The 23,433-nt window shown below is 41.6% G+C and overlaps 1 protein-coding gene across 12 annotated transcripts in view; it reads right to left on the reverse strand.

The window, feature by feature from the left end:
- Positions 1 to 372: 372 nt before the first annotated feature.
- The window catches only part of pou2f2a (POU class 2 homeobox 2a), an 81,516-nt gene continuing 58,455 nt past the window's right edge, over positions 373 to 23,433 (reverse strand). For 9 of the 12 annotated variants that reach the window (XM_082521322.1, XM_082521319.1, XM_082521318.1 and 6 more), the window contains 15 exons: positions 14,348 to 14,410; positions 14,143 to 14,171; positions 13,329 to 13,385; positions 12,130 to 12,255; positions 10,660 to 10,929; positions 10,412 to 10,526; positions 10,048 to 10,139; positions 8,923 to 9,186; positions 8,702 to 8,843; positions 8,238 to 8,386; positions 6,972 to 7,169; positions 6,840 to 6,888; positions 6,137 to 6,275; positions 5,023 to 5,096; positions 373 to 1,277 (listed from right to left, as the gene is read on the reverse strand). In XM_082521322.1, coding sequence (XP_082377448.1) covers positions 898 to 1,277; positions 5,023 to 5,096; positions 6,137 to 6,275; positions 6,840 to 6,888; positions 6,972 to 7,169; positions 8,238 to 8,386; positions 8,702 to 8,843; positions 8,923 to 9,186; positions 10,048 to 10,139; positions 10,412 to 10,526; positions 10,660 to 10,929; positions 12,130 to 12,255; positions 13,329 to 13,385; positions 14,143 to 14,171; positions 14,348 to 14,402 — 2,139 coding nt within the window. In that variant the 5' untranslated portion in view covers positions 14,403 to 14,410 and the 3' untranslated portion in view covers positions 373 to 897. The other 3 variants (XM_082521325.1, XM_082521317.1, XM_082521316.1) reach the window with 3 other exon arrangements.

Raw genomic sequence — 23,433 nt, forward strand, 5'->3', positions numbered from 1 at the left:
TAAGGTAGGTTGACCACTGTAAAGCTGTAAAGAGAGAGGTAGGTAGACATCCTGCATGTGGGTTCAACTGTAAAGGGTGAAACTGTTTGAGTTAGATAAAAAAAGAGCGATGAATACAAAATAATAGAAAAATAGATGTTTTGTAAATCTTCAGCTGAAGATGGAAAAAAAAAGGAAAAACAGAAATCCTGAGTGAAATGGGAAATGTTTGACGTAGAATGAAGTAGTAAACTGATCCTGGACAGATCAGAAAGTCTTTTTGAACTAAAGCTTTTCGCTCCGTTTGTTGTTGTTTTTTTGTCTTTTTTTGGTTTTCAGTTTTTGGTATTCAGAGATTTTGGTTACATCTTTGTGTGTTTCTCTTCTAGCATATTTCCTTTCTTGCTTTTTTTTTTTTTTTTTTTTTAAATTTGGTTGCAACCACACGACCTTCCGGGCTTGTTAAACAAGTCTTTTCTTTGCCTCCCTTTTTTTTTTCCACACACAGTTTCAGTTTTCATCCCTGCCCTCACTGAGTTTTTTTTCTCCAGCTGTTAAAAAGCGTGGTGTTCACTTCTCGATGCCAAGCAAAAACACACCTCAGTGCCACCTCTCCAGCTGTAGATCAATATTTGGTTTCGAATTCCCCTCCTTCGTTCTGCAGTTCTCTCTATCCTTTCCATCCTACCTCTCTCTTTGCTTCCTCCCCGCATCCATCTGTGTATATTTTTGGCTTCAAAAGACGTCAGCAGGGAGATACGAAAAGAGAGAGACAGACAAAACCAGAGATGGATTGGACAGAGAGATGGCTTTGGTTCAAAGGCGAGGTTGTAAATTTAGATTTTTAAAGCTCCTTTAATCGTCCTCCTTCTCCTCCTCGTCCTCCTCTAATAGGATACTTTGGCTGTCAGTCGGGGATCAGTCGGCCATGGTCCCTCCCAGTGGTGGGGGTGAGGCTTCGCTGAATGAACAGAAAGAGGCGGGACTTGAACAAGGAGACGCAGACTCTTCTGGGCACGAAGTTGGGCTCATGAGGTTGCTGGTGCCAGCGGAAGGAGACTGGGAAAAGCAGGGCCTTGGGCCGCACACGCCACCACTGCTGCTGACCAGTCCCATGACAGTTGTGGATGTTGTTGCCATAGAGCCGGTCACCATGGGGAGGAGAGTGGGTCGGTTGAGGAAGAGAGAAGGGCGGAGGGAAGAGGGGACAGAGGCACCCCCAGGTCCACCAAGAAGCATGTGACCTGCTCCACCTTCAAGGCTGGAAATGGGTAGCTGCCCACCGCTGGCTGCCAGAGCTGCAAAGCATGGAAGAGGGGAAGGAGAAGGTGGATAGAGGAGAAAAGAGGACAGGAGGATGAAGAAAAAGACAGGAGATGAAAAAGAGACAGGATTAGGCTCAAGAAATGAGGGTGAGGGGAAGATTAAAAAATGTTGCAAAAAAAAAAAAAGTGAATGAAAAAGTCAAAATTGACAGAAAAGGAAAACAAAGGTTTCAGAACAAAGTTGCAAAGCGATCAGAAGAACAAAAGAAGAAGAACAGAGGACAGGGGAATAAATGCAGATGTGATGGCAGTGAAGACGAAGAAGGGAGAGGAGAGGAAAAAAGAGAGACAGTTTCCAGGGTGAAATAATGATGGAGAATGGAAATAAACAAAGAGAGAATTAAAAAGAAGTCAGTTGACAGATCAGAGACATTAGTTACAGACAAACATTTAAAAATAGGTTGCTGAAAGTGAAGATGATTAAAGAAAGCCTGAATAAATGTGAAAGATTTTCCCACTTAAATCATAATAACAGATAAAAAATATAAGGCTAAAGCAGGAGTGTCAAACATATGGCCCACGGGTCAGAAACAACCCACCAACTGAGCCCAGTGTGGCCCAATGGACTAGTTCCACAAGCATAAAAAGATGGCTCACTGTATTTTGTGTGAATCACTGTAGGTTTTACAGCCCTCCTGCTAACAAAGAAACTACTCACACAACATCACATCAAAGCACGGCAAGTTGGGCATACTTAGTTGCTCTAAGTTCATCTGAAGGACACATGGGTAGTTGGTGATTTGTGGTTTAGTGCCTCAGAGAAGAGTCCACATGGTCCCAAAAAATTAGCAGATGCACATTTATCCTTTGATGATGACATTTAGATTACTCAGACTGAAGTGGACCTTTGTATACCCACTAATGTGGAAAGTATAAAATCCACATAAGATGGTTAAATCATTTAGTCTTTAGTGAGGAAACGTGGAGAGAATAGTGCTTTAAAACATCGGAGGTTGTTTGTAGATCATCAGTGATCGCTCAGAACGTGTTTGACACCCCTGCGCTAAAGCCAAGACTCTTCATGATGACACTCAACCTTAAAATGCACAGAGACAATGATCGACAGCAAAGGATGAAATCTGATTGTGATATTCACACACAGTGGATGTGAGAATGAACCTTTTCTGCCTCACCCTGTCAAACCCGCGTCTGTTACAATCTGCAAAAGCAGTAGTTTGCAGACTTTTAATAGAAAAAAAATGAACAGGCTCAAAAGGTTTATGTTAAATACAGTGCTCTGAAAAATATTTCCCCCCTTTGTGATTTATTATGTCTGAGATCATCAAATAAATGTTGATATTTGACAAACATAAGCCAAGAAAATATAAAAATGCCTTTGAGGTCCAAAATCGCATTCTTTTTGAGCCACTCAGATGGACTTGTTGGCGTGCTTCGGTTCTTAAACCGAGCTTCTTCAAGATTTTCTGGTAAAGAGCAGAATTCCTGCTTTCATCAGTTACAGCAAGTCGCCCTGAAGCAGCAAAGTAGTCCAACACCATCACGCTGCCACCTCCACGTTTGACTATTGGTATGATCTCTTTATGAAATGCAGTTAGTTTTACGCTGTAACGGGACTCAAACCTACAAAAAGTTCAACTTTTTTCTCGTCAGTCCACAGAATATTTTCCCAAAAGTATCGTGGATCATCCAAGATGTTTTTTGGTAAACGTGAGACGACGTTCTGTGTTCTTTTGGATCAGCAGCGGTTTGCTCTATTTTTCCCAGTCTCTTCCTTATTATTGAATCATGAACTCTGACCTTATCTAAGCCTACTGAGGCATGCAGCTCTATAGATGTTGTTCTGGGTTTTTTGTGACCTCCTGAATGAGTCGTTGATGCGTTCTTGAAGTGATGTTGTACTCTCTGGAACATTTAACGACTGTTGTAAGTTTTCTCATATTAATTTTTGAATAATGGCACTCACTGTGGTTCGTTGGAGTCGCACAGCCTTTAGAAATGGTTTTGAAACTCTTTCCAGAGTGATAAACTTTAATGAGTTTGTTTTTCAGATGTTTCTTCACATCGTGGCATGATGTGTTGCTTTTTGAAATCTTTTGGCCTACTTCGCTTTGTCAGACAGGTTCTATTTTAAAGATTTATTGATTCAACCAGGCTGGCAGTGATCAGGTCAGGGTGTGGCCAGTGAAACTTAACTCAGCCTTCCAAAAAAATGCACGTAAATTACCGCAAGTTCACGACTGAATGAAGGGGAGCAATTAATTTCCCCTCCACAGAGTCAGGTAGGTTCGGATAGCTTTGTTTTTACCTTAATAATGTATTTCCCTTAATTTTCCATTTACTCAGGTTATCTTTGTCTAATATTGAAAATCTGTTTGATAATCTGAAACATGTAACATTAACAAGTCAAAAAAGAAGAAGAAAGGAAATCAGTAATAGCGCAGACATTCTGTACTTAAGTAGAAGTACAGATACTAGTGTTGAAAAATAGCCAGGACTGCCTCTCGTGTGTTACGTTTTAGGCTGATATCAGTTTGATGTCTGAAGGCACACATGATTTCATGCAGTGATGTGAAATAATAACTCTCCTCAAATTCCTTAAACCAAAAGCAACGAGCCCGTTTTGAAAATGTAAGTAAAAAGTACAGATATTTGTTTAAAAATGTAGGGAGTAAAAGTAAAAAGTTGCCAAGTACAGATACCTGAAAATTCTACGTAAGTACAAAGTAACAAAGTAGTTGTACTTTGTTACTGTCTGTTAGGAGGGTTAATGCTTTTCCACAGCACTATATTTCATAGCTTTTTATTACTTTTCAATGAGATAAAATCCCAGTACTGTTACAGTAGCCGTCTTTTCTGCGAGGTTACTGCTGCAAGCTTGTCAGGATAACCTGTCAATCTGTCCGAACCCTGCCGTAACACAGTGATACACCTGCCAGCGTTTGAATTCCAGTGTAATAATACACACTTTTATCCATTACATGAGAGTAAACATTTACAGCATGTGTGGCCCCAAAGGGAAGCAAACTGAAATCCTTTCGTGTCAACACTTCATTTCATCCCATCCTTTTTTCTTTCTTTTCTTTTTTTTTTAAAACTCAGGCTCTTCTCTCTTCTTTCCTTCAGCCTAAAACTCTATCAGAGCCAACAGTGCCAGAGCTGCAGTTTCCATAACAGACTGTATCCTTCTCATCAGCACATGGCCCGGAGGACGCCGACTCTGAATGACGCTGAACAGAGCGCGAGAAAAAAGGGAAGGCCTGAATCGGCGCTATAGGGAGATGGAGCACGTGACGGATTCAAAGCTGAGCTTATTTGTGATGCTTAATTGATTTGGCAGCAGATCGTCTCTTTCAAAGAGGAGAATTTTGAGTGAAACTAGTTATTTAGCCAACAGGCTTTGATATTGAGAGGGTGGGGATTGTGCCTGTTCAACTGTTTACTGTAAGCTGACTTGGCCTCCTAAGCTTTGCCATAAGGGGCTCTTGTCACTTTGTGATAATAGTGGGCTATTGTATGAGAATCAAATTGAATCTTTCACCATACTGAGCGATTCAAAAAGTTTGAGAAAGGAGGAGTAGTGCGCGCCGGGCTTGCTCTTGGCTACTGTCATACTGAGGCTTTGCAAGGAAATTCATTTTGGGCAGAATGGATGGAGGATGAAATGGGAACTGGTCTTTAGAAATGGAGACTCATGAAGACTCGCTGGGCCAGAGGGGACAGTCTAACAACACACACTCATGCACTCAGTGACACAAACCTTGCATGGTAGCCAGGGGATTGTTGCCAATGAGGGCCTGGTTCATCCCTGTGCTTACTCCCATCATTGTGTTCCTGAAATGTGGATGGACAGCAAATTCACACACACATCCAGACATTCATTGATGTACAGAAACATTTTTCAGGTTAAATAACATCAAGAGAGCATTTGTCTGTGTAGGTTCTCAGTCATCCACATCACGGTAGTCGAGGCAGCTTGGAAAGAAAGAGCTCTGATGCATTTGTGGCTATGCTTCTGAGATGCAGGGAGATGCTAGATCCTGCTCCAAACTGTCAAAATTTTGACTTTAATTTCACTTGGGGGACGAGAACTAAATCACAGGGAGCCAAATACAGTCAGCAGGGTGGGTGGAGAGTGAAACATGCACCCATATGGCATTAAAAATCCTGCACTTTCATGTGATGTAGTTCAGGTCACCAACCACTCTTTTTATGCTCTTTTGGGTCGGGACATCTTCCATTCAAAGCTGCTGTTTAAAATACTTCCAGTTTGTCCAATTTGGACAATTTTGAGGTCACTAGAGAAATTACTGAAGTAGACTGGAACTTCTATAGGAATCTGAAAGCAGCACTGACGGTGAAGGAGGTCCAGAGGTGCACATGGAGAGCTTGGAGGCTTTGGTTTAGTATTTGACTTTTTTGAAACACAGCCACATGGGATTTTGAGCAAAGCTTGCATCATAAATGCTCAAGAAACATCTGCTCACTTATGTATGACGTGATGTCAGGTTAGAGATCATGGTCAAGTCAATTTGAAAAGGTAGTTTTTGCAGAGTTCAGAGGTTTTGTTTAAAACTAACCAACAATAAGAAACCTTCAAAAAGTTTTGCATCAATTTTATATTCATGCTTTCATTCACTCCAGGAGAGCAAATGAAGAAGAGCTAGCTTTTCTTCCATCTAGGGATCCGACTAATTCCTGCAACAATACCAAAATAATATCATGTATCAAAAATGGTTCTAGCTGAGTAATATTACACTGAAATTTATTTAATAGGATTACAAGGGACCAGAATTTGGAGATAATAATGTGATAGTAAACAGGAGGAAAAACCAATTAGTAATTAAATTTCTCAAATTGTTATTGACACTCACCCAGCGTTGAGCCCAGAGGTCCCGAGGCTGGGAGGAGCTGGGCTGGCTGTGCTATGAGGAGGCGGAGTCACAGAAGAAGAAATGGCAACTGAGCTGACCGGAGTCATGGGGCAGGACGCTGAAGGTGACGAACTGGTGCCTGAGAGGGAGAGAAGAAGAGTGATACGGATGTCGCACAGCAGTGCACAGAAGAATTACAGTGTTATTACTAAATAAACACTTTGGTGACACAGTTCTTCATCAACAGCCAGGGTCCTGAACTATTCAAAGGTCTTCTTCTCACCATTCAACTTCACTTTCTGGTTGGCCGGTACTAGCCTCGACTCAACGGGCCAATAAATTTCCAGCTGTGTTTGCTACCTGTCAGGTCATCTGTCATATCTGTGAAGCCTGGACAGCTCACGGACGAATCATGACTCACGGAGGTAAACAACTCAACATAAGACCAGCGCTTCTGTGCTGCTGTCAACAAAACATCCCTGTTTCTGTTTCCAGTCTTAATGATTTTTTTTGTCTCAGTGATGATTCTTCCATGTTTCATCAAATCAGCGAAACACTCAACAATACTGAAATATCAACTGTTAAATAATGTCAGGACCAGACCGACCTTTGGGTTCAAAAACATAATTGAGAAGCAGCGCTCTAACCTTTAATAATTTATTGACGAGCGTCTACGCAGGCACAAACAGTTATTACAGCTCACCTGTTGTGCTGAGGCTGGTGGTGACCTGGGACAGACCCTGACTCGATATCTGCAGATACAGGAAAAGAGAAATTAGGAAGTTCTTCCATCCTACTGCGAAACATCTGTTCCCGCATAGAGGGCGGACTGTACCATGTGCGGGCTGTAGCAGGGGGCTTTGTGCGTCACAACAGGCGAGGTCTGGCTGGGCAGTGGAGGGGTGGTGCTGCTAGAGGGGTTGATGCGTTTCTCTTTCTGCCGGCGGTTGCAGAACCAAACGCGAATCACCTCCTTTTCCATGTTGAGCTGCTCCGCCATCAGCAGGATCTCCTCAGAGGTAGGCTTCTGGTTCTGAGGAGGAAGAGATCAAAGCGATGAGGAAGTACTGAAAACACTGCATGCAGTCAGAAGAAGGCTAATTAATAAAGGGAGGCTATCCAAAATAGGATGCTGGTTTATCACATGTAGAAGAGTTTTTTTTTTAAAGCCACTGCATTAATATAACAATATGTTTGTATTAACTATTTATGGTGTGCTAATCTAAGGCAGGAGGTGTCAAACATAAGGCCCAGGGACCAGGATTTGCCCAGCAAATCCTTCAATTAGGCCCACCATATGACTTTGGAAAATGTAAAGTAGAACAGAGGTTTTAGACTTTTAATTTATTTTCATAAGTTCATAACTTTTGCAGCTTTCCCTAAGCCTAACTTGAAGAGTTGCACTGATTTCTGTTGAAATAGCAATTTCTTAGGGACTAAATGTGTAGTTAGACTAAACTGGCAGAAAGGGCAGTTCCACTGGTCTGGCCCACATAAGATCAAAATGGGCTGGATGTAGCTCTGATCTACGGTGTGCAGTCGATCTACGGCAGTTTCCAAGAATCTGCTGCAGGTTTGTACAAGATCTACAGCTCTGATATGACGGCCTTTGTCATTGTACTTTTTGTGTTCTGTGCTGGGCGGGTGTTTAGCAAGTTCATGTTTCTGCTTTTTAATGAAACTGCAAGTGTTTAATTCAAAGAAAATGTTTTTTCTTCTTATTAAATATAGAGGCTCCTTAGCTCTTTAAAAGACTCTTTAAAAGGTCTTTTAACATCAAGCTCCAAATTTATAACGTATCCCTACAAAGTGGTCGCCATATATTGGGCTATATTTAAATATTTTCCTACTTGCTGCATTTTAAAATCTTTGTAAAGCAAGAATTAAGAGTATTTAGGGTTAAAAACGGCCACATTCATGAATCTTATTGTCTAATAACAGCACAGGAAATTCCATGAAAGGTGTTATAAAGAAAATTGATTCAATTCTATCTTATTTCTATAAAAACAAAAGTGGAAACCTGCATTATTTTATATTCAGGTGTAAAAATCATACCCATTAGAAATTCAGGCTCAATTTTGCTAATAACTTAATCTCCTACCGTGCTGAAGTTGCGCTCTAGCATTATGCGCACATTGGTCTCGATGCTGGTGCGTTTCTTCCTGCGCCGGCCAGGTAGACCCTCGATGCCCAACATGGGGGAGGAGATAGAAGAAGGGCTGGGCAGCATGCTGTCTACCGCCATTGTTTCTGTGACAGAAACAGAGAAAGAAGGCATAAATGAGGGAAGTGTTTTTGGTGACGTAAAGAATGATCAGAATGTCAAATTAAATTAAAATCCTTAAAATATGTGAAACACTATATTTTAACACTTTATCACTGATGGAAAACTATAGGTAACATTTTTAAAGAAGTCTTGATTTAAGGCTATTTCCATCAAAATGAAACATCCTGAGCTTATTTTCAAATTAAAGTTATTTTTAAAATATCTCTGACTCTCACATGTTCCAGCAAACAAAGATGAGTGTGCTGATTGTACACCAGCAACAAAATATTTCTTAGTACCTGCGTCACTCAGCCACTTCTCGAGGAGAGGCTTCAGCTTGCACATGTTCTTAAAGCTCAGGTTGAGAGCTTCAAAGCGGGAGATGGTGGTCTGGCTGAAATCGTTGCCGTACAGTTTTCCCATAGCCACACCAACATCGCCCTGATGGAGACAGAAAATTTGTGTCACTGTGCAAATACATGCAGACTTTATCATGCAAACATGCCTTCCTTCTTCTTACCTGGGTGAATCCCAGCTTTATGCGGCGCTGCTTGAAGGTGCGAGCAAACTGCTCCAGCTCCTCTAGATCGCTGGGTTCTTCTCCCATGTGACCCCCATGACCCCCATGACCTCCAGAACTCAAGCCGGAGGCTAAGGAAGAAGCCATGGCGCTGCTGGATGCAGAGGTAACTCCTACAGATGTCACAACACCAACACCGCTGCTCCCAGTGGCAACTAAAGAGCCTCCACTGCTGCTGCTTCCAGCATCGCTGCTCTTCTCTCTCTGTGATGTCAGCAGAAGTGAGACAAAGAGTATATGCATGATTCATTCAAACATTCTTCATGTGCTGGTAAAAAAAAGCTCACACACTTTTTCCTGAGAAACATGCACATTCATTTTCTACGAATTGAAAAAAAAATTAAATAAGGTCATCGGCTAGAAAACATGCTCAGAAAAATAAAACACGCCCTGGTTGCTATAACGAGACCTTTTACTCTAAAAAGGAGAGAGGAAAAAAAACATTATTTAGAATTTTGAAACAGCGTCTGTGCTTGGCTTAGCACCAAGAGAAGCTACATACTGCCTGTCAAAGCTTTGGCCCTGCAGGCTGCGGGAGTGTTAGCTAATTGATGAGACATCATGCACGATATCTGCTGCTACGCAGCTCATTTACATTCACATCTGTTGTGTCTGACACGGCTTCATCACAACTTAATCAAAAATCTGTAACAGCCTTTGGATGTGTGAGGTTGCATTCATGCATCACGTTATAGAGGATAAGGGGTGACGATACCAGATACCTCATTGGACCAGAAATTGCATCTATTTTGAAAAGAAGATGCTATGCAAATGCAGTCTTCCTTGACATTTTTCAGCTGGCAGGACAGTTGCATCACAGATGATCTATTAGTTCTTCATGCAAACTTGTGCCGCTTTCGAGCACAATGACATTAAGGTGTGTTTAGCATCCTGCAGGTACTTCTGACGCAGATAAATCCTGATAATGGTGAATGTCAGTCTGACAGAAACTCTGTGGTTCAAAGATTCTCATTTAAATTAAAAGAAAACAAAATGTTCTGTAAGCTCATTTGCATGTTTCGACTCTCTCTCTCTCTCACACGCACACACACAAAGATTTACTACCTGTGCTTGGAGTCCCAGGCGAGGTGGTGATGTCAGCAGTCCCCCTGGGCTTTGTTGAGGTAGCTGGATCAGATTTGGTGTCGAGAGCAAACCTGTAAAAATAAATCAAACACTTTACAAACCAAATATGCCAACTTTCCAGCCAAAGTTTGGATTAACGAGTTCATGGGTGGATGAACTCATCGAAAGGTGAAAGCAGCACGGCTGATTCACAGAAATCTTTGCTGTTATTAGGAAATATGACACATTTCCTAACCAACTTCACCACTTTAATCCCACTGAGACAGTGAGGGGTAATTTTTTGATTCTCAGATGAATTCCATGTAATATTTGTACAGAAAGGAGGTTTCAGGGTTTTCCTCACCCTGCTGTGACTGCTGTGCAGGTGCTGGCTGTGACAGGAGGAACTGGGCAGGAGACTGGAGAGGGTGACCTGGCATTAAAACCAGCTGCTGGAGCTGCAACAGCTGCTGGATGTCCTGCGATGCAACACAAACGCATTTCAATACAGAGCAGTAATAAAGTCGGGTAAAGATGAGTCGGTTTATTAATTAGACTTATTATTAAGAGAATCAATAAAATCAATAAAACACTCTTTTAAGCTGACGGTACCTGTGCTGTGAGCTGGATTGGCTGCGACAGGGCCAGCTGTGGCGGTGGAGGCGGAGCTTGGACTGTTTGCTCCTGTTTGGTTTGCTGCTGCTGCTGTTGTTGGGATTGCGATTGGTTTTGTTGCTGCTGCTGGTTGGCTTGCTGCTGCGCGGCGGCGTGGGCAGCGTGAGCGGCATGGGCGGCGTTCGACTGCTGAACGGCTGCCGCCAAGAGCTGAGCCTGAGCCTGTTGGAGGAGCAGCTGCTGCTGGGCCGGGAGAAGCGCAGCAAGCTGGGAGAGAGCAACAGTTGGAGGAGGGAGAGGAACGAGGACAGTGATGGGAAATGAGAAGAAGATGTAAGCGTGCACAGTGAGAGGGAAATGGAATTGGAGAAATAAAAAAATTATGCAGGACGGCAAAAGTTGGAGAGAGAACAAAGAGTATCAGCTATCATTCCAGGAACACAGGTGTAGGTGAATCTGTTAGCGGACAGTAAAAGCATGCCAGAGCAAGACAAGCAAAGAAAAGGAACCCACTTAGCTTCAAAGTACATTTAGCTGAAATGCAAAAACACAAAAACACTACAGGTAGTGCAAGGGCTTCTGGTTTGTCAGGAAGGCCTTATTGAAGTTACCTAATGCTGAATCGTTGATTGCACTCTTTGTTTTTCAGCAGTGCATCACGTTTGGAGTAATGCAAGCAGAGAGCAGCTCACAAATGTGTGTTTTTATGGAAACACTAGAGAGGGCAGAGCCAGGCGAGGAGTGTGGAAAACAATCCTGACAAGTTTTATTATTGAAGAGACTACACGTGAGTGTATGGCATCTAAAGCAGCCCATTTTCTCAAACATAGACATAGTGGCGTGTCAAATGGGTTCCAGTATGTGTATTTCCATGTGATCAGGTCAATTTAGTAAACTCTGAATTGGTAAAACCTAGATGACCTATTTTCTTGAGATAATTCCCTTATTTATGTATCATTTTTATATTCTATTTAAACTTTCTTATCTATCACAAACCAGTACTGAGGCTGATTCGTGTTACAGTTACTACATTTACCTGCATGTTTTACCCATTTATTTGCTACTTTCTCATCTAAAAGCAGTGGTTTGAAAAAATATAAAAGTTAGATTTGTCTGCTTTTGTTGTTCACTAGTTTTTGCGACTCGGCAGATGTTTTCTTTTCTGATCAAATTCCAACTTCTGATTTTAAACATTTGAATTTAGCTAAGCTAATATTTCATGCACTACTTGGAAAATCCAGAAGCACACAAACTGTGTAGTGTGGATCAGAGGTAATGATAAATTTTCATTTAGATGATGGCTTTGAGACTAAAACCTGCAAGTACACAGGTTACAGATTACAACAACACCAGCTGGAAGTGCTGCATGTTTATGAACGATGAACTGTTCCCATCTATGTGTTGGCCAGCAGCAGTTTCCCTAATTTTGATTAATGTAATTTCCTCTTTGTGTGTGTGTTTTCTCACCCCTGCTAGCTGACTTCCAGCAAGCATCAACTGTGTGTGGTGGTGTTGAGCCTGTTGCTGTTGCTGAGAGGGCGGTGCCGGAAGTGCAGTGCTGTGTGTTATCTCAGCGCCATCTTCAATCTTTCCCTAAAAGAGAAAACACAGGCACAAGTTATTTCACAACCTCACACGGCAGCACACTCACCATGCTTATCTATTAAGAAAAATCTGATTTTTGTGATGATTTCCAGGTGAGAAATCAGAAATTATAAAATTCCGATGGTTCACATAATTCCTTTTTCAGATTGTACGGAATCTGCGCGCATCTCCGCATTAGCAAGGCTGGTGAATCAGCTCATTCCTACGAAGTGGATTTGAAATGACACGCGTACCTCAGAAGACAACTCCTTGCTGTCAAACGTTTCGCAAGTGTGTACCTCTGGTATCACACGGCCACAGAAAATATTTGACTAAAAGGTTTTTAAAAAGTGACCAAAGCTTAAGTATTTTGGGACGCACTCTGACTTGGATTATGTCTCTCAGATTGCAAAGATCTGAGGAACATAAACCAGATTATGGTAAAAAAGAAAGGACAGAGATCCTCTCTTAGTTCTTCTTGTGTCTGTGACTGTGAACTCCAGCCTCCCCGTCTGCCTTTCTTACCCCTGAATCACAGACTGAATCTTTTGTCAGTCATCTGTCCAAAAATCCGGGTCAGTTTTCCTCGTATTTATGTTGTCAGAAAAATTCCAAAACCTGCTGACCTCTAGCTACCATTACGTGCTCGTGTCTCGTCACTGTCCATCCATCAAGGAGTTTTTGTCTATCACTCACTGCCACCTTGTTCATATTCGTTTCCCCTACTGGCTTGTCTCTGCAGGATTTTTCTTCGTTGGAGTGGTAGGTGTGGAAACGGCAGCGTGATTTGCATATTAGATTTTTTTTTGTGGGCGTGTGTCATTGTGGTGTAAATGCATGTGTAAACATATGTGTTTATACAAAATTACATAATCCCAGAGATGCACAAAGCTCCTCCTGTTAAGACTGTGTAACTTTCAATACACAGAAACAAGCACTGAAAATAAACTTTACAGCATTTATAACTATTTATTTGTTATAAGGAAATATTTTCAGTATAGAAGAGTTTTAAATGGTGACTTAATGACCACACACGCACGCACGCACACACGCACACACACAGCATGCCTGATCAGGCTCACCTTGTTGCCAACTGGTGTAGGAGAGAGGCTGAAGGGGCTTGTTTTCATTGTCTGAGCCTGCAGCAAAACAATGAAAATATGCATTGCACATCAAAGAACCGAAGTGTGATGACACATTCAGAAGAAATGACATCCTGTAATCTCTGTCAACAGATTTCCAGCGAACCACTTTCATGGGTGAGGCAGATTAAACCATTTATTACAAGTTAATAAGACTGGTCAGAATTTTAAGAGAAGTTATAATTTTGGCATCCAGGGACACCCCCCACCCAGGGAGCCTGCAGCAAAACAATGAAAATATGCATCGCACATCAAAGAACCGAAGTGTGATGACACATTCAGAAGAAATGACATCCTGTAATCTCTGTCAACAGATTTCCAGCGAACCACTTTCATGGGTGAGGCAGATTAAACCATTTATTACAAGTTAATAAGACTGGTCAGAATTTTAAGAGAAGTTATAATTTTGGCATCCAGGGACACCCCCCACCCAGGGTTAAGTAACCCATTGTGAAGAAGGGGTCCTCAGAACAGTTTGACATATGTCATAAAACTGTACTCCATCTATAAAAAGTGGATTTATGCTAATAAAAAATGTTTCTTTGGATTTGATCGTAACACAGTTTGCCCTGAAAATCACTCTCGCCTCTCATGGTGCAGCAATATGGAGACAAAAAGATGGAATGAGGCCTAAACCAGTTACATCTGCGTCAGGATTGTTGTAGTCCACGTCCCCAAAAAGTTGAGCACAGTGCAAGTGCATCATCAGCGAGTACGTGCTCAGTATCTTTAATGAGAAAAGTAAAATACCCACCTGCTCATCGGGGCTGTTTCTGTCAGAGTCTGAAACAAAGAGCGAGATTTAAATGACCGATTAGCAAGAATGTGAGCTCGTGTGTTTGTGTGTTGCACATTTACTGGAACATTTTAGCCTGCTGCTTTCCTGTTCAAGCCTGTTTAAAGAGATTAGATAACTGAACCGTCCACACCGTGACTGAACACGAGTATGTGTGCTGTACCTGAACTGTCCCCTGGATAGTCAGCTCCAGGCTTTTCCTCCCCTGCTTTGGACATCCTGATATCTGCAGGAAACACACACAGATATCCATCAGACAGGTGCATGAAAAACACTTCAACTGGTATGTTGCCTCCACAGCTGACGATCAATGTGGGGATAACACGGTCCCAGCATGCAGGGGAATGGGAGACATGACACATGCACACATCTGGAAGTTTCTAATGTAGCTGAGCTCATGTAGACTGGAATTTGGCTAATATGTTTCCATCTGACGTTGCCTCTATTTTCTTATGCTGCTTTTTAATTTAGCTTATTAATTTTTTTGCTTTGCTTTAAATGAGAATAGTTTTAATGCCACTATTTTATCTTCTTTTTAGGGTTAGGGTTTTCACAACGTAAATTATTACTGCTTGCTCGCTATGCTTTTCTGTGTCAGACCCGTGGAGCACTATATTGCATCATTAATTTGATATTACATTTAATTACGAAACACATTTCCAAGGAAGGAACTCATGAGTTCAGGCCAATAACCCACAACTCACAGCCTAAAACGTGTTGTAACATCTATTTTTATATCCTGGAATTTCAACCTTTTAGTCACATTTAGTGTGAAAAGAAATAATAAAGTAAAACCTGCACTTTTACAGTTTTTTATTACATTATGAAAACTTTAAGCACACAAAACTTGTATTACACGTCCATCCGATCTCAAAAGTCTTCTTCCAGCTGGCCAATTTACAGCAAAAGGATACGAACACTCGGTGCTTCCTGCACAGGAGGTCAGCCGCCTCCTCTGTGTTGGAGTGGCTGAACTTTTGTGCTTTTTGCTATTATGCAGGTCAGAGTAACTGTGAAAGTTCAACTAAATGAAATGCTGCCATGAAGCTTTTAAATTTGAAAGAATAGCGTGCAAACCAGGGTGACTCAGCACCAACAAATATGCGTGAGAATAAGTTGTTGTATGCTTGAAGAAAAAAAAGCATTTAATCACAGAAATAATGAGACTTTCATTTCATCTTGTTTTGTATCCTGGACACAGGCAAGACAAAATCTCTGCTAAGCAAAACAACTTTATGCCCCACCAGCATAAAGTTGTTTATGCTCTAATTTAGCTCTTTAAATGTAAACTTTATTGACCCAGGAGGTGGAAGCGGGACGTTTCATGGCAGGTATCATCCTAACTACCTCTGCTGTTCCTTCAGTTTGTGGCCACTTCTGGGACTGCAGTAGTAATTGGTCCAGGAAGAACAACGCCACCCGAAGTGCTTACCTGAGCACCAGACATTACTCAGCATCACTCGGTGCCTTCTTGAAAAAAAACACGCTTTCACCCCCTGCACTTAACTTCTGTCTTTCACTTTTTAAATTAATATTCTCTCTTGTGCTCAGGACTTTCATAATAACCGTCTCATCTATGGCATCGGTTTAACTGGAAAGGATGTATGCTGATAATGGCAGTAAGCAGGAGCTCCAACTCTGAGGTTAAAGTGAATCAATGCACTAAATCTGCTTTGTCTTCAGCACAAAGTTCATGCAACTGACAGGAAGCACAACAGGGAAAATAATCAAAGTACACCACATAAAAACACAGCTGACATCCGCAACCATATTGTTTCCCCTCTGTGTAATAGACATATCCTAAATACACAACTTCCCTCCTGTCCCTACAGGTTCAGTCTTCAGAAGTAACCCCCCTCCCTCCCCCCAGGGATAATTACATGAGCTCCAGATAAATATGTGGATCTTTATGAGGTTGTAATATCTAAATGTAATATCAGGAGACCATGTTCAGTTAAAAAAAAAAAAGGCCAAATATTGATTTAACAGTCAAAATCTAAGATTTTACACTATATCTAGGCTGAATGAAAATTATTTTTTTTCAAAAAGGTCAATTTTTGCATCATTACATTAGAGTAATGTAAACTGGTCCTAAGCCACAAAACACAGCGTAAGCCTCCCTGTCAAGGGTACAACAGCAGCACCTTTGAGGGTATCGGCCCAATGACGAGCACTTTTTACCCTAAAGGTCCACATTATTCTCTGAGAGTGTGGGAGAGGACATGATTGAACACTTTAAAAAAACAAAGGAAGGCCTTTTGGGAATTATACTGAAGGGTCACGAACAATTTCAAGTGTGCTAAAAAGATGGTGGAGGGCAAGGAAAAAAGGAGGAAGCAGGGGTTATGCTGAGAAAATGCTGAAAAAGAGAAGATTAAATATAAGGATGAGTGAAAGAGAAAAAGAAAAACTCTAATAACAGATATCTGTTTAACAGTTCTTGGGTTGTATTTATTTCTTAAGATCTTTGTGAAATTGTAGATTAGAATCAAATTCAACCTGAACGTCACTTTTTGCCTAAATTACATTTTAGAAATGATGCAAGAACAAGTCTTCAAAATTTTTATGTTATTATGATCATCCCACCATTATTAAGAAAACAAGTAAACACCCCTTTGGAAGTGTTTAGTCAGGAGAGATCCTGCAGTTGCATAAAGGGCCCAGTTGGGGGCAGCACTCTCTAAGACATCCTCTGCGGGAGCCGGTAGATGTGTGTGTTAGTGTAACAAGCACAGCACACACACTAATGAGGTGTATAAAAAGTGACTCTTGTATTCATTTGTAGATAATAACTGAGAGGTAGAAAGACGTGTTTTAAAGGGGCAAAGACCTGCTGTCAGTGAGCAGCCGGACCATTCAGAAAACTAAAAGTGCACTTGAATTTATTTATCCCCAAACATGAAGAAATATTTCATCTTCAATTAACTGAATCAGATGGTTTTTAGTTAGAAATGTCACCTCCAGTAACAAATTCAGAAAAATGTCTTCTTTGTAAGGTTGGCACTTTAAAAATGGTGTTAAAAAAATCCTTTTCATTTATCCGTTTGATTAAATAAGCCCAGCACAACACTGTTAATCAAACTTACTATTTTCATATATTTCATATCTGAGAAATTCTTTTTGATGCAACATTTAACCTTGGACAGTTTAAAAAGTGTAACATTACTAATACCACCGCTTTCTCTAATCACACCCATATGTAATGTTGTTACTATCACCACGACGACAAAGACAGCCGAACCTTCAGAAAAGCTCTGTGTCAAAATACAATTCACTAAAACGCCGCCGCCCCCATTTAATTCAAACACGGAGTTAAATTAATACACTCCACTTCAAACACGCACGTTACCACTCCGGGCTCCTTCATCCTCTCAGGATATGAAGAAAGGGATCCCATAAAATCATTTTATCAGCCCCCTCCTCATAACGCCTCAACTGGCCCTAACCCCTTTGGTCATGGAGACTTTTAACCCCCCCATCCCCCAACCAACCATCCATCCTTATTCGTCCTCATGTATGCCAACAAATCAAACAGCCTGAACCCCAAATGTCACAGATGTCCAGTGCACATCAGAGAGCATGTTTTAAACCAAACTGCATTATACAAACGAACACGTCTCTACATCTGCAATCTGCACATGTATACCCCACCCTACCCCACCCCCCACCCAGCTCTGGTTTTGAGTGTTTTTCCTGTAACAATGGCAATATTAGCGGATTTAGGAATAAAATTTCATTCCAAGTTATAGTGACCACCACCCCAGCACACTCCTCCACCCTGAGGCAGTTTAACAGCAGTTGCATGGATGTAAGGTAGACCCCCTCCCATCCCAATCCCTCCTTACTCATCCTATCAGTGCTAATAACAGAAGGGGGGAGGAAGAGGGGCCACTGGGCAGATGATGTATCTGTCTTGTGGGGCTGACATGGACAGCCTGCCCCTGTGTGTGTGTGTGTGAGCGGGAAAGGAGGGGGGGGGCACAGGGTCACTGTCAGGGAATTAGAAAAGAAGGACCGAGAGAGAGAGAGGGGAAGAGAGGGTGCAGGATGGCTGGAGGGGTCCTACACTCAGCCTCCTCTCCCTCTGCCTCCCTCCACCTTCTTTTTGCCCACCCACCCCGCCTTGGTCACGCCTGTCAGGGGCCTGTGACAGACGGCGCGTGGGTTCATGTGTGTGTATGTATATGCCGCTGCCGTTTGGCGTGTGGATGTCAAAGGTCAGGCACATGGTCTCGGCCACCTCCCGCCTCGCAGTCAAACACAAACAAGCTGCCTGGCGCCTGCCTTTTCCACCTGTCCCCCATCACATTCAGCGCCAAACAAACACACCCGCAGCACCAACGAGCAAATCTGCAACTGCTGTAATGATGAAAAATGTAATGTCAGCTACATCGTGACAAATGAAGCCGATGAGGCAGAAGCATGAACGCAGCACACAGCCAAACACGCGCACACGCTTTAAGTTTTTCTCTTTAAACTTTACTTTTCTATTATCTGCAACAAAACCTTAACACAGGTAGCGTGTACGAGCAACTTTTAAATTATAAAGACGCAGGAGCGCTTCAAAAAAGTTGTTTAAAATAATAAGAAAAATAAAAAATTTAGAGCTCTGTTTCTTAAACTGAAAGGTTTCTTGGCATTGCCGTAAGTCCAAATAAAGGATATCTGACACATTCAAGAGAAGCAAATGGTTGTAGATGGAAAGTCTAGAGGAGTAACTAACATTTATTTCTTGATTACACTGATTAGCTTCCACTCTTCTGCTTTTGTTCATCCGCCTTTCATAATAATGGTCATGTTTGTTGTCAAAACCATAAAAGTACAAATTCAGGTCTCCTTTAAAAGTTTTACTTCTTTTCTTTTGATCCTTCTTAAAAATACACTGTCTTTAACTCAAAGTAGGAACATCTGCCATCACAGCACGGTCTACTGTGCTGCCTATACATGACTACATTTCTCGCAAACACACAGCTTTATGTCTAATTTTAATGACTATCACGCAGCTGAAGACAAACACAACCCAAAGAATGGAGCTCAGAGGATGAGCACACAGATGTTTGCATTTTATGAGAATGCATTTTGCTTTATATTAGCTGTGAAGCTGCTGCAGAGATGCTGTGGACTGTAACAGCAAAGTTAGGGAACTGAATACTGAAGCAAAGAAATGAGACGGTCAAATAACTGCACAGAGGATATTTTACTTCTTTTATGGTTTACATTTATTTTGTGTGGTTGATCAGGCCCCAGATATGTTTTCCAGTCAGGAAAATATCACAAAAATCCACATTTCTGATTAGTTTTAACTTGGAATAATTGATTCACACTCTTCAAGTTCTTCTGAGAATAAAACACAAGAATTCAGGTTTAATGTGAAGCTAAAATAAAACTAAATTCACAACATACTTACTCTTAAAATATCAATACGGGCATTTTTCAGCCAGTCCTACAGCAAGCAAACACATTATGTTGCTCTACAGTGATTTCTCACTCATATTTCACTAGAAAATGCTTGTTTTTAGATAACCGGTGATCATATTTTAGTGCAAAGACACAGCAATGCCTGCTGCTTTTACTGCTACCCCGACACTCAAACACAAACTGTGTTCCAGCCTCCTATTTGCATCCCTGCTCCTGCACTTTGTCCCTCACCTTACTTTGTCCTCCAATGAGTCCAACCTTGATTTATTCTGATCTCTTTTCATTTCCCCTCTTCCTTTTCTCCCTCAGCTGCAACATCTCACTTGAACTTCCTCGTCTAACCTTCCCCCCTCCGTCCGAACCCGTCGACTCGTTTGCCTTACCCTAATTCCTTCATTCCCTCCTGCCTCTCTCTGTCAAATTTAATCTCTAACATCCCGTCTCTGCCCTCACATTCCCCACCTCTCCCTAAGAATATAACCCCCCACTTACGCCATCTTCAATCCTATGCTGTCCTTTAAAGTCTCAAATATTTATTGAGCTTCCTCAAAACAATTCAACGTGCTGGTGGATTATGTGAAAGCTATTTTTGTGGTTGAAGGTGAGTTAGATCTTGGAAATCTTGTTTGCAAAAGCCCACTCACCCAGACCAGACCCCCTCCTTCACCCCGTAGACTACATATATATATAAAGATGGAAGGAGCCACCATGACATCAGTCCTGTTTTGTAGCCTCAACTTGAAACCAGAGACTGAGGCCACAAAAAGACAAAAAAATCAAGTGAGGTCGTGGAGTTATTATCTCACAGACTTCTATATGCATCTGTCTGAATTAAAAAGTTTTAAGCATTTTCACTCTGACTTCATTCACGATTAGAGAAATATCACAAAAACACAATTTAAGTTATTTCACGAATTTTTAAAAATTACAGATTAATCTTATTTTATAAAAAGCCTCTATCAAATTTTCACACACGCCCCTAAAAATTGTTAAAACTTGATTCTACACCGCTACAAGCCTGATGAGTATCCGGGCTATTTTATACTAAACCTGAAGAGTGAATTAAACTGAAAATCTTCACGTTTCTCTGTTATTTCACTACTTTTGCACATCTCTCAGTATTTTAGGTCTTATTTAGTTTTCAGGATGGTACTGCTAAGAGTCTTAGCTTCCTAGTATTAGCCTCTTCTCCTTTTTTACCTTCCCAGTGAGGTGCTACTTTGACAAATTATTAGTGGTTTTCACATTAACACTGTCCAGCAAACACAGATTATTTCTGTCTCGGTGCAATGTTAGCATCATTAAAACTCTTATTTGCCCCAGTGTTGTATTCTCGGCCTCACTTTTTTTTGTTGTTGTTGCGTGATCTCTGTAACCCGCCCTCCCTGCCTCCCCTTCTCCTTCAGTAGTGGTCAGCTGCAGCGGTCATGGCACCACTGGACAGCGCTCTGCTAGCACAGGACACATAGACCCGTTGCCAGGCAACAGCAATGAAAGATCACAGTGCGTGCATGTGTGTATGTGTGTGCAGCGTGTGTGTGCATAGCTCACATGTTTTGTGTGTACCTGTGAGAGTGTTAATCATTAAGAATAAACATGTTTCCCTGCCTGTAGCTGAGACTTTGTGTAAGGCAAACAAAGTGGTGCATGCTAATGTCTCCACTGCTGTTTACTCTTTAACAGTACGTATTAAAGGATTATTTGTGCTTTTTTTATTCCAGGTGAGGTTCACATTTTATCACAGTCAGGCAAGAAGAGGGTTAAACCAGAACCAAACAAGTAATGTGCAAAGACTGTGTAATCACTGAGGTTTTTGGTTGGAAATCCTAACAGATTAAGATAAATCAGGATATTTTTGGCTTTTTGGGGGCTTTAAAAACACGTTTTATTGTTCCAATTTCATTTAAACACAAAAGATGAGCTACTTTGAGTATTTTTTTAGTGATATCAACGACTTCTCTTAAAAAAAAATAGGTTTAGTGAGGCTCATCTGTAAGATAATATTCATCCTTAGGTATATTTAGTGACGATGCTGCTTTCTCAGTGCTCCCTGAGAATAAACGAGTAATGTTTTGTGTAGACAAAGATTTGTTAGTGATTCATGTTTGAGTTTACGCACAACTGGAAAGTACTGCATTCGTATGATGTTCTGTGCACCTTGCATGTGTGCGCGCACGAGTCAGAGCGATTACACGGGTGTGTGTGCAGCTGTATGCATGTATGTGAGCGCGAGCACGAGGCCGAGCGCTTTCCGAATATGTCTCCAGAGTGTTTATTATATCCGATACAGTACCTCTTTCTCGCACCACATATTTCTGTGCCGATCGATTCCTCTGACTCCCGACAAGACAATAATCGCACCGCCCTCCCTCTCTCCTTCTCTCCACCATTATTACTGCCCTCCCCAAGGAGCACAACGCAGGGATGGAAACAGAGAAATAAAGGGAGGGAGGACAAGGTGATAGAGGAAATGGCCACTGGGTGTTACTTCCTTTTCCAGAATCCCTGCATTGGGGTAAAAGATGGAGGTGAGAGGATGAGGGAGGAACAGGAGGATGTTGGAGGGGGGTGGAAACAAATGAGCTAGAAGGATGAAGACAATAAGCAGAGGGTGAACATTTTGGGGAATTTTGGTGGATAATAGGGGAGGCTGAGAGACATGACAGAGATGGTTTCAAAGCGAGAAAACAACGGGAGTAAAGGGACAAAAAATTGCAGGGTGGTGATGGTGAGAACAGAGAGATGGCGATGGCGATGGGACAGAAGGGAAGACGCGCGAGAAGCGAGAGTAAAAACAAATGAATGACAAAAAAATCCACGATGAACAGGTAGCAAAAATGTAGGGATGTGGGTATAATGGCTGAAAGTGGAAAAAATAATGAGGTCTGCTGAAGAGAAATTTAGAGAAAAAGAGGGAATTGTGGCTAGAAAGAGCAGGCGCATGTGAATGGGTGAGTGAAGGGATGCTGGGACAGAGATGCTAAGAAATAACTAAGTGTAGATATTAAAAGGGAAACAACAACGGAGGAAGAAGCAACACAAAAAATGTCAAACATGGGTGATAATGGCAATGAAAGAGAAAGAAATTACAGGCGAGTGCGGCACAAATACAGAAAAAAAATTTATAAAACAGATGTGTGGAACAGACTGAGCTGCAGTGTGACAGAGCATCTTCACAGGAAATAGCAGGAGGGGAAAGATAGTGACAATTGGGCTAACAAAGATACACAGCCTTGCCTTGATGGTGTGTGTGTGCACGCGTGTGAGAGTGATTGGATGAGGAGGGAGGGGGCAGATTGTGTGCAACACAGTCGATGACAAAATGAACCAACATAGTGGACAGAAAGATGACCAAAAAATGAGACGGTGCAAGAAAGAAGAAAAAAAAAAGGACGAATAAAGGCCGTGGAGGCGAAATGTGCAGGTTTCACGTCCAAACTGACCTGGACCGCATCGTCTCCATCTTTGTATATAAACTTGTCACAAGAAAAGAGTCAGGAATAAAATCATATTCGTATTTATTCCTCCTTAAAATGCAGAGAATGTGTTTTTGCTTCCCCGCAAAATTTGTTGGATTTGATGTTGATTAAAATGCTTAGAAATTTAGCTCAGCTACAAGAAAAAAAATATACTGCAACAGGAGCAGGTATATGTCTAAAATACAGACACAAAGACTCGGGATCAACTGGTTTTCATTCTTATTTGTGCTACAGCTATTTCAGCACTGAATCCGAGCCAAAATCCTGCCGTCTCGTTTTCGGCTTGACCACCACATTTATCCGATGGGGGCTGAAAGGATCTCATAAGTCCAAGGATGGCAGAATTTTCTCC

Source organism: Aulonocara stuartgranti (genome assembly GCF_965226115.1).
Source record: "Aulonocara stuartgranti genome assembly, chromosome: 22".
NCBI lineage: Eukaryota > Metazoa > Chordata > Actinopteri > Cichliformes > Cichlidae > Aulonocara > Aulonocara stuartgranti.